At 50.1% G+C, this 12,015-nt stretch overlaps 1 protein-coding gene across 1 annotated transcript; it reads right to left on the reverse strand.

Annotated features, from left to right (window-relative positions):
* Nucleotides 1-970: 970 nt before the first annotated feature.
* Nucleotides 971-7,312, reverse strand: chpf2 (chondroitin polymerizing factor 2). Its single transcript, XM_084451986.1, has 5 exons — nt 6,201-7,312; nt 4,511-5,075; nt 4,035-4,217; nt 2,488-3,198; nt 971-2,238 (listed from the first exon to the last, which is right to left on the reverse strand). Exons 1-5 carry the CDS (start codon nt 6,476-6,478, stop codon nt 1,675-1,677), a joined length of 2,301 nt encoding a protein of 766 aa, XP_084308112.1. The 5' UTR covers nt 6,479-7,312; the 3' UTR covers nt 971-1,674.
* Nucleotides 7,313-12,015: the final 4,703 nt, after the last annotated feature.

Genomic DNA, 12,015 nt, shown 5'->3' on the forward strand with positions numbered 1-12,015 from the left:
GCAGGACATTCCTTAGAGATGGCAGACAGGCGATTTATTGTTGACTGGCGTTCCCCAAGGAAACAGGTGGAGGCTTATACACTGGAGGGGAGGCTTACACTGCTGCTGTAATGCAGCAAACAGCCCCAACGCTGCTCCCGCCTCAGAGTCTCTTTCACTTCCCCGCCAGCCCCACCTCCACTAAGCCTGGACTGACATCCTTCATATAGGATGGGGCGGCGGTGGCTGGTCTCACCTCGCGGCGCAGTCCTCCCGCCCGTGGCCAAGAAGAGGGTTGTGAAGTAGCTCATTCAGCTCCTGTAACCCACCCCCCTCCCTCTCTCTTGGACTTAGGCCAGATGGACAGGACAGGATCCCCCCCGACACACACCAGCTAGCCCGCCCCCGTTAGTCTCTCTGCTCTCAGCCCCCCCCCCCCCCCCCCTTTGCCTAAACACACGTTCAGATTCCAGCCAAGATCCAGAGAGGCCCAGCTAGGGCGCGGAGAATGAACACTAGGCGAGGTAAGGAGAGGCAGGCTGCTCAGGAACAAACTGTACACTGCCTCAGGCCAGGAGCAGCAGCCATAAACACCGCTCGGTGGAAGCCGGCCAGAACGCACGCACAGCGGGGGGAGGAGTTTAGAAGTAGTATCCACTGGAATGTCCGACCACATCTGCTTGTTCTTGCAACTACTCAGCCCTAGATTTCAAAGTATTCAATCGGTAGCCTTTCACTGAAAAGACAACTGCAGGGTATGTGGCCAAAGGCCTCAGCTGAATTCTCTGTTTTGTCTGAGACACAGAGAGAACACACTGACTCGACTCATCCCTGACACGTTCATGACACGAGCGTAGAAGAAACAAGTCTGGACAGAAGAGCCGTCTTTAATAACACTGATATGAAGGAACAGACGAGCAGACAGTCAATGGCTTCTGTTTAATTCCAGTAATGTATCACTATCACGAGGCAAGACATATGGCTCAAGGCAAAACATGTTATTAATAACAGACATCACAAACACAGCTCATTGCTCATCCATTGGCGCCCCAGGTAGAGCCAGTACCACAGGGGCATCTCTCTGGGGCTGAAGCTCAGAGGGCAGCTCAGCCAGCAGTCGGAACCAGGGATGGAACTTCTGGTCAGTTAAGCCTCACAGGCCAGTTAGTCCAAGTTTCACTAGCCCAAGGTTTAAAAAAAATTAAATAAAAAAAATACACTAGCAGCTGGCTAGTGGGCTTGCTTAATATCCATTCCTGGTAGTAACACAGCTTAATATCCATTCCTGGTAGTAACACAGCTTAATATCCATTCCTGGTAGTAACACAGCTTAATATGCATTCCTGACTGTAACATAGCTCCTCAATCACAAACATTGACAAGGATTCATAGGGATGTGAAATGCCCCATATACTGTACCTCTCATTTCTAGTCCTGGCACTGTAGTTGTGGTTTAGGTCCTGGTCATGGTGCACCGGCCCCGTCCGAATTCTACCCTCCGTGAGGTAATCTCTGATACAACGTGAATGGATCGGTGAAATAATGTGCTTCTCTAATCTTTATACATCTGTCAGCAGCTCAGTCAGATCAGTGAAGGAAGGTCAAAGGTCAAAGTCCAAACGGGGCCCATTGAGGTCAGACAGACCGAAGGCAGCGTACGTCCCCTGGGCGCACGCGGGGGGGGGGGGGGGGGCTCTAGGTGCTGTTGGCCTGCTCTTGCTCAAACAGCGCCATGGCCAGGTGCGAGCGCGACGCCAGGCCCTCCAGGTTGCTGAGCACGCAGCGGTGGTAGATGTCCTCGCTGAAGCGTGGGTTGCACGCCCGCCGCACATGCTTCTGCACCAGCGCCGGCTCCACCGCCCGGAACACGTGCAGGCCCGAGTAGCGCACGAAGATCTCGTACACATCCATGCTCTCCAGCAGCTCGTCGTTGTCCAGGATGTCGGCGGCCATCTTGGTGCGGGCCGCCATGTAGTCGGCGTTGTAGAAGCAGGCCTCCTCGAAGACGTGCCGGTCGAAGCGGCCGTCGCGCAGCGCCTCCGAGGAGAAGGAGGCGGAGGCAGCCGAGGGCGGCTGGTCGCGGTACACGATGGCGGGGCTGAACTCCTGGAAGTGCACGGGGAAGAACACCTGCCAGTTGCTGATGGCGTTCATGCGGCAGCGGTTGAGGAAGTCGGCGTTGACCTCGGTCCACACGCTCGCCACGAAGAAGAGCGTGTCCACCGGGTGCTTCTTGGAGATGATGTCCATCAGCTTCACCTGGAAGTGGGGACGAAAATCTTTTATTTAATTTTGCTTTTGATAAATTAACCCTCATTAGCCGGCTAATAACGTTTTTTTAAAATGTTACAAAAATACAAAAAAGACTATGAAAGACAAAAAAAAATGCATATCAACTCCTACAATGAACTGATATCCAGCTTTAAATGTCATTTTAGAAGGTGGCTTTACACTGGTTTACAATTTAGCGTTAACCGTCCGGTACGGTGAGGCGTTAAACGTCCCTACCTGGGAGGGCACCTCCGTCTTCACACTGATCCAGGGGATCTTCACGTCTCCGTAGCGCTTCTCCACCTCGCCGATCATGGCCTTGACCCCGGCGAACACGTCCGCCTGGCTGACGCGCTGGGCGTCGAAGGGGTCGTAGACGAACAGGAAGGTGAGCAGCACATTGTCGTGGGTGTCCAGCGTGTTCATCACGTACATGTCCAGGAAGTTGCCCACGTAGTCCTGCTCGCGGGCGGTGACGGGCAGGATGACCTGCACGCGCGTGGCCTCCGTCACGTATGGCATGGGGATGATCTCGATGGCGCTCAGCGGCCGCAGGAGGCTGACCCGCTTGGCGATGACCTGGCTGTGGCCCTTCTGGGTGTAGGCCTCCAGCGCCAGGTCCAGCACGTACTCCATGCCCCGCGTGGGGTCGAAGCGCCGGTACCCGTTGAGCAGGCGTCGCTTGCGGAGGCGCAGCTGCGGCTGGTAGTGCTGGTTGAGGCGCTCCACGGCCGTCTCCAGGACGGCTGCGACGTCGGCCTGGTCCGCTCCGCGGAGCTCGCACTTGGGGGAGCTGTCGGCGCAGGAGTAGATGTGCTCCTCGGTGAAGTACTCCCAGTTGATGACCTCGAAGCGCGTTTTGGGTCTGAAGGGGGGGTTGACCCCGACGGGCCAGGTGGCCCCTGCCTTCCCCTCTGGAGTCAGGTCGCTCAGGTTGTTGATCTGGACCTGAGACGAGACACGCCCCCAATCACACATGCTGTTAGCGCTATAGCAAGTGTTGTAATAATGTAACAATTATGTAACAACACAATGTACTGCAATACTTAAAAAAAAGAAGTATTTCCATGAACCCGATGAGTCAACATTCTTCCGAAAACAAGGTCTCTGGTGAAATTCAGAGCTGGCGGTGAAATAAATATCCACTGAGGACTGCTGACACAGACCCACCTCAAATATCTAACACATCTGGACCAAAACCACTATGCTGGTGTCAGGCCAACCAGGCCAGACACACGATGGCCATTTACACCGAGATCTGACATTTAAACCGCTATGAGAAATTGTTAGGTAAAACGAGGGGTCAAAAATATGAAGAATGGGGCTGATGTGAGAATTTCACACATCCCGTCCTGTGACAGAATAGCTCCATCCCTGACATATCTAAATATTAGGATAGACAGGAATTTCTGTGCGGGCGCTGAAGTGGGTGGCAGGGAGAGGGAAATAGACAGAACGTTCGCTCACAAGACCGGTCACCACACACCAGAGTCCACATCAAACAGCTCTTAGGAAGAAGTACGCCTAAAGAGCAGGGAGGGATGTATAAACACAGGCCCTCTGATCCAACCATCTAGTACTCTTGCAATATACTGGACTACTGCACCTTATACTTTATGCAGCATATTAATGCATGTAACGTATGTATGTAACTTATCTTCATGTGTATCAAACAGCTCCATTTCACCAATTACCAATTTCCTGGTGCATGAGAAAATACTCGGCCAATAAAGAGGATTCTGACTGTGATACATGTGTTTTCAGATACTGGTTCTGATTCTAACCTGCAGCTGTTGGATCTGCAGGTAAGTCCAATCCAGTTCGATCTGGCTGAAGCGCTTATGCAGACGGTACATGAGATTGGGATCAGACACCGGGTGGACGGTGAAGGCATTCTTAAACTGGACGCTGTCCTCCCGCTCTGGGTCTGCGTTTTTCCCCAGCTCAAAGTAGCGATACGTCATCTCCTGCAGGTCGGAGAAAACGGTCGGCAGGAGAGAATATTAGTCTGGACACTCCTAAAATACATCTGGAACACAGAACGGCACAACCATTGGCTGGGCAGCTATAGTTACTGTAGTCATAGTAACAGCTCACCCATTTCATTGGGAAGCAAAATAGATCTATGGGTTAATCACTGTTCCTTCATCTAGCTCTATAAATGAGTTTTGCATCTTTGTGCTTTTTGGTGCATACAGTATAAATGAGTCTATTCTATAGTCTGGGCCCCAGCCGTCTTTGGATTGGAGTGGTGTGTTACCTGGTGCACCTCCACACAGCTCAGCCCCAGGTAGTCGATGATGCATCGCCCCAGCCACTCGTCCGGCCGGACACTGAGGATGTCGTTGCGGCAGGTGTCCAGGTGGGGCTGCAGGCGGGCCAGCAGGGAGCGCGAGAGCAGGTAGCCGTAGCCGCCGTGGCAGTAGCGCGCCATCTCCTCTCCGCCTATGAACTCCTCGGCCCGGCCCATGTAGAGGTCCTGGCCTGCGCTCAGGTGACCCACCAGCTCCGCCAGCCGCTCCGCCTGCACGTAGGTGTCGTCCTGGGCCAGGTAGAACCAGTCGTAGTCGGAGCCGTAGTGTTGGTGGAGGTGGCGCACCGTCTCGTACATCAGCCACACCGGCCGGTCGTCGCCGTGGGCGACCACGGTCATGCCGTGCGGCACCTTGGGGCTGCGGAGGCCGGTGAAGAAGAAGGTGCGGTGGAAGTGGTGGGCCACAGTACGGTTCACCGCCACGGCCAGCGTGTTGAGGGTGGCCCGGGACGTCAGGACGCCCACCAGGAGGCGCTCTCGGATGCCCAGCTCCGTGTGGATGTACCTGGTCCTGATCAGCAGGGCAACGGAGACAAGTTGTCAGACAGGGACGTTCAGGGTGTCAAATCAAAAAGACCCTGTGCTCACCTGTGGCCGTGTAATGTCCATTAGTGGTTTTATAAGTAGGAGAAGGTTAAAATACTATGGTAAAAAGCTTGCTTGAGAATACAAAACATCAGATCATCTTGTCCTCTCCAGATGGCTTGTTAGGTCAGGACATCATGTCACTGAGTTCATTGCATGAGCCCCAGAACACTTAATCTCCATGAAATTCGGAAAATTAGGATTTATGACATAGTGGTATTGTATAGCCAAGAGGTTTTACAGCTGTTATACATTTGACAGTATCTTAAAATATGGAGGTCTTTATATTAAAAAAAAATAAAAATAAAAAGTCTACTGATTTTGATGTCTTGTTTTCTTTTTAACATGACCAGTGCAGTGATCACACAAAGACAAAAAGAGGGGTTTTCACACTAGGCTAATTATAACTACCCTAGCCAATAATCAGATTTTGAAGCTGGCTATGAGATAGGCAAGACAGCAAGATTACAGAACCAAGAATACAGAACCATGTCCTATTTCAACAAATGTTGAAAGATCAGCAGATACAAGAAGGAAGTGCTCTTGCAATATTTTCAGTATGGCCTCCTTCAGCTTCATAGGATATGATCTCTATTCACAAGACATGCATATCTATTGTGTAGCTTTAGACACAGGTTTATTCACAGGGGGGTAAAAAAGCTTAAGCCTATTAAATGGGTTAACAAATACTGAAAAGCCCTAGGGATCAAACAGACAATGGCCTATTAAGACCTGTAGGCCTGCGGTATGCCTTTGGAAGAGGGTGATGCATCTGCAAGGCGTGTCATTATCTGTCTTCATTCACATGACAATGATGCATTTGGCAAAACAGTCGAGTTGCATTTGTGTTCAGTGGAAACAACCCATTTCCCTGCAACAGGTGTAGAAGTGAGAAGCTACCAAGTCCGATGTAATTTACATGGACTCATTCTTTTCCACTTACTAGGCTATCTACTGCGATGGGACAGGGTGTTGGGGAGTCATCCCGATCCTTTGTGCATCCAACTGAACTGTACTGTAGCCTACTCACTCACTCACTCGCCTTACTCACCTGAGCACTTTCTTGTGTGGTTTGTTGGGGTCTTTGTGGTATGGCACAATGCGTGGCTGGAAGTCCTCGTTCCCACCACCATCCCTGCTGTCCCCCTGTGGGTCTCCCCTGTGGCTGCCCAGGAAGAGACCCCCGTTCCCCAGCTCATCCACACAGGAGTCGTCGGTGTCCCCCTGGGTCCAGGAGACCATCAGCAGACTCAAGCTACATCCCAAAGAGAGCCCCAGGATAAGGGGGAGCGCAGGCCTGAACATGGCCAGGAAAGATGAGAGACGCATTATACGGGCCTAGCTGGAGTTCAGTGTGCAGTCAGGAGTGGTTGTTACCACTGTAGCCTATCTCTTGACAAAGCAAAGAAGGTCCTTTACAAAAGCATGGGGTTGAGTCTTTGGATGAACTTGTATCAGTTGGAAAACTATTTGATTAGGTTACTTTGCCAACAATGACAGAAAACTGACGAAAATGTTAAATTGCCTCTATAAAAGGCTCCAAGTTTGATTTCCTCCGTCACAACATGATAGGACAACAAGTCTCAAACACCTAATCTACCTTTAGTGGAGCCTGACGGCACAATGTTGTTTTGTTTCTTGCACCATATGCAAATCAAATCTTCCCCATTACCACAACAGTACATAGGCCTAACTAGTGTTTCATGCACATCATCATTGCTTTTATGGTAGAACAAGTAGCCTATAATACGCAGAACATAATCATCACTGTCTTGCCAGCAGCTAGCTAGCTAGCAGCAGCTAAAGATACACCAAACACGACATGGTTCACGAACAAGACAAGTAGCTAGTTAGGAATGCAAATATAGGTTTCTTTGTAGCATTCTTACATATATATTTCGATTTTCTTGAAATAAAACATCTACGGCATGGTGTCAAAGACTCGAAAGGCTCGCAAAATAGCATGCAGACTATGCTTTTTCCTATCCTTCACTTCGACCCCTTCATGAGCCAGGTTCAACATCAACAACAAAGCCAAAATGTCCCTTCATATTTTTATGATAGTGTTGCACGTATCCATGTTCTGTCCGCTTGTTGAAGAGTACATTCCTGGCGTTGAGATCCTCAGGGACACAACATTGCTCATTATTCATGCGATCGTTGTTTCAGCAGCAGCGGCTAGGTCACGCTAGCTACTGTAGCTGCTACCAATAACATCTGACTGATGCTGTTAGCTGATAGTACGGTTTCCCATATCGACCCGTTATTCACATCACATCACCAACTTCCTCTTGACTAGCTTCCTGGTCACCATCAAGCATAACTAGCTGGTAATGTTTATGAAAACATGCAGTGAACCCATCTCACTGAAAGCTTCAGTTAGCAAAGAAAATTGCCTAGGCTGCATCCACCCATCCGACTGTTGTGAGAAGTTTCCATATAGAAGCGCTGATTCTTGGGTGGCCAGTAGTGGGCAAAAACTGGGAGACACGTCATCACCTTTCCTCGTCCTAGGTCCAAAAAATTAATGCTACCAAAAATGTGTGTATGATTGAAACATGACTTTGAGGTGAAGCATGGAAGCAGATAGAAGCACCATGTTATGACTTACTGTTCAGTAGCTGTTTTTGTGTTTCAACCAGCCAGCCAGATATATAGATATATAGATAGATAGACAGACAGACAGACAGACAGACAGACAGACAGACAGACAGACAGACAGACAGACAGACAGACAGACAGACAGACAGACAGATAGACAGATAGATAGATAGATAGATAGATAGATAGATAGATACTGGGCTGGGGGAAATTGTTCTCTTACAGCAGGACAAAAAATCAGGACTAAATACAAGGCTACTAGCAAGCAAAATATACACAAATCGAAATATAGAAGAGTGCAATCAATTAAACAGTGTATACCATATAATTTAGGATGCTTAGATTGTGCAAAACATGCCTAAGATGTGCTTAAGTAGCCTATCAGGCAAATAATTGAGCTATGTCCATGTCCATAAAGGAAAAGGTCCAATGTCCTGTCTGAAGTCTGAGCACGCTCAAAGCTGGCTCAGATGCATAGTGTCCAGCCAGCCAAGCCTAGCCTCTATCTACCTGTGGAGCAGGAGTGACACACAAGCTCAGGAATAGCAGGTGTGTGCTATGGTCCTGGCGGAGATCCAGTGGTTCAGCTAGCTCTGACTTCGCCTACCTTTCCCTCAATACCTGCCCCACCGAGTCCTCCATAAATGTCACACACTACACATGTCCTAAACATTCACAAATCCCATCACAGCGTGCATGCGCTGTCCATTGACCACTAACTGGCATTATGTGAGCTCCCATCATGTCACATACTGCTTGTATAAGATTCAACCGATGAACACATCTGAGCATCTGATTGATGATCTCCCCCATATTGTTTTGTTTCAGCTGTGAATCTGGGTTCTTTTGGCGTGTGTGTCCGTCCCTGTCAGGTCCAGAGAGGAGGCCTAACAGTTGGTCCCTCTCCTCCAGGCCTTGGACTTCATCCTGGTGCTGAGAGGAGAGTTACCCAGACAAACGTGACGGTCTGTGGGGACAGTCCCGGGCCTCTGTGCCTCCAGAGAGGACCTCACTCTCTCACCCTGCAGCCAGATCTCTCCCAAAGGCTTCTCTTCACACATCTAACACAAGCTATGACACCATCTATTTGAATGAAACAATTATCTTTTTGCTTTCATGTAAGAATATGTATATTTTATTCATGAACACACACACACACACACACACACACACACACACACACACACATGGCAGTGAAACTGTCCAGACAGGTGAGAACAGGGAGTCCAGTGGCCATTGAAGTGCTCTCCCTGGTCCTAGAGAGAACGTGGCTTTCAGAAGCAGCCCTGTCCAGGGTTGTTAGGCGTCCCTGTTGAGACTCTGGTCAGTGCAGTGTCTGGACCTGACTCAGTTCTCCGTCCGTCCTCATTCTCTCATCACACTGCTGGGTCACCATGCCCCTCTGGCTCTCAGGAAGGCTGGATCACTGCTGTGTGCTATCATTCACAATCATTCACCAGTATCATTAGGAAAAAGAGAGACACATAGAGCATTGATCGCCACGTCAGCCATAATAAACCCAACATAATATTTCAAATGGGCCGACATCATTTCACTGTAATCAATATTTCTACTCTAGATGTCGCGGTTGCATAATTATTTCAAATAACAAACAACTTTTATTGTCATACAGGTTTTAACACAGCACATGGTGATGATGCACATGCGGAATGACAGTAGTGTCCACTGATTACATTTCTCTCTTGCTCTCAACCTATCCTGTCGTCCTTCCCCCACTGGCAGCCAGGAGCAGACAGTAGGCAGTGTGCATGGGGACCAACCAAGTGCTCCTGGTTGTCTTCGCCAGGGACGGACAGCGTTAGCAGCCTGTTCTTGCTGAAGGCCCGGAGACCTTCTTACTAGGTACGGCACCACCGTGCCGCACGTGAGCGAGTTTGGGGTTCAGTGTCTTACTCAAGGCACACTCCTAAGCGATTTGGGGGTTCAGTGTCTTGCTCAAGGCACACTCCAGAAACTGGGATCGAACCGGAGACCTTACGATCCCGAGCCAGCCGCTCAACCTCCTGAGCTACGTGCCGCCCACATAAAGATAAAAACATCCCAGGGGGCTATCAAGAGGTAAGAGAGCTCCATTCATATTATACACAACGGTCTATCAAGTTATGTTTTGTGATCAGTAATAAGAAACAGTGATACTTGCTCTGTCCTTCCTCGGGCCCATAACCAGCGTTGTCCATCCATCCATCCATCCATCCATCTTCATCCGCTTATCCGGGGTCGGGTCGCGGAGGCAGCAGCTCCAGCAGGGGGCCCCAGACACCCCTTTCCTAGCAGCATCAACCAGCTCTGCCTGGGGAATCTTTAGCCGCTCACAGGCCAGTATGGAGATGTAGTCCCGCCACCTAGTCCTGGGTCTACCCCACGGCCTCCTCCCAGCCGGACACGCCTGGAACACCTCCCTAGTGAGGCGCCCAGGAGGCATCCGCACTAGATGCCCGAACCACCTCAACTGGCTCCTTTCGACGCAAAGGAGCAGCGGCTCTACTCCGAGTCTCTCCCGGGTGACTGAACTTCTCACCCGATCTCTCAGGGAGACCCCAGCCACCCTCCGGAGAAAACTCATTTTGGCCGCTTGTATCCATGATCTTGTTCTTTCGGTCATGACCCATCCTTCATGACCATAGGTGAGGGTGGGGATGAAGATAGACCGGTAGATCGAGAGCTTTGCCTTTTGGCTCAGCTCTCTTTTCGTCACAACAGTGCAGTAAAGCGACTGCAGAACCGCACCAGCTGCTCCAATTCTCCGACCAAACTCCCTCTCCATGGTTCCCTCACTCGTGAACAAGACTCCCAGATACTTGAACTCCTTCACTTGGGGTAAGGACTTATTTCCTACTCGGAGCGGACAGGCCACTGGTTTCCTGCTGAGAACCACAGCCTCAGATTTAGAAGTGCTGATTCTCATCCCAGCCGCTTCACACTCAGTTGCAAACCTATCCAGAGAGTGCTGGAGGTCGCAGGCTGATGATGCCATCAGGACCACATCATCTGCAAATAGCAGCGACGCGATCCCCAGCTCACCGATCTGCAAACCCACCTCCCCACGGCTACGCCTCGATATCCTGTCCATGAAAATCACAAACAGGATTGGTGACAAAGCGCAGCCCTGGCGGAGGCCAACCCCCACCGGAAAGTAAGACGACTTACTGCCGAGGACCCGGACACCGCTCTTGCTCTGGTTGTACAGGGATTGGATGGCCCTAAGTAGGGACCCCCTCACCCCATACTCCCACATAACCCTCCACAAGACCTCTCGAGGGACCCGGTCGTAAGCCTTCTCCAAGTCCACAAAACACATGTAGACAGGTTGGGCAAACTCCCAAGCCCCCTCCAAGATCCTCGCGAGAGTGAAGAGCTGGTCGGTGGTTCCACGACCAGGACGAAATCCGCATTGTTCCTCTTCGATCGACCAGCGTTGTGATGTCAGCCATCACAGATCTATGAGTCGTGCCAGTGACCGTGTGTCCAGTTTGTTGAGGTCATTTGATCATGGGATCAACCTGAACGCCATGGAGCTGAACGCAGTGGACTGTGCTGCTCTGTTTCACCCTCCAACGCAGTCACCAAGTCCAACTCAGCCTGCTTTGGACCTCCACTCCACCTGGGGAGATGGAGATCATCCTCCACAGCTACGCTGCCTGGCCCCTAATTAATAATAATAATAATAATAATAATAATAATAATAATATAGGCAAATACAATAGGGTTCCGGCAGTTACGCTGCCTGGCCCCTAAATACACACACACACTTTCTTTTCACCTCTCAGGGAAGATACCAGACAGAACATTGTGGTCCTGGGTCAGGGTGAGGGGGCTCATGAGTGGGGTGGTTCTAGAGATATGGGGCCTAACAGCTTAGTGAGGCAGACTCACTGGGGGGATGATACCCCCCTTAACCCAGTAACCCTAAGTTAGGGTCCCTAACCCTTCTCCTCTTTCTACCCAACTCACATGCATGTGGGGCCCATAGCCTACAGTATATTATAGGCTGCACATGTTGGCTGGGGTGTCACTTTGTAGGCTTGTGTGGTGTAGTCCAAAATCCCTATAGGAAAAATTAATAGGATTTACGAAAAATGATGAGGATAAGGCCTTTATTCCCAGAATAAAGTATGTTTAAACACATAATTGAAGATTAGTTTTGGGAATTGTAAAGTCCTTAGTTCATTCTGAGGTCGATGTTTCTAGTGATATGCTAACCACTTTTAAAACTGGACTAGACTACATGAGCCGAATGTCTTTCT

Source organism: Borostomias antarcticus, assembly GCF_949987555.1.
Source record: "Borostomias antarcticus genome assembly, chromosome: 2".
In the NCBI taxonomy this organism is placed as follows: Eukaryota; Metazoa; Chordata; class Actinopteri; order Stomiiformes; family Stomiidae; genus Borostomias; species Borostomias antarcticus.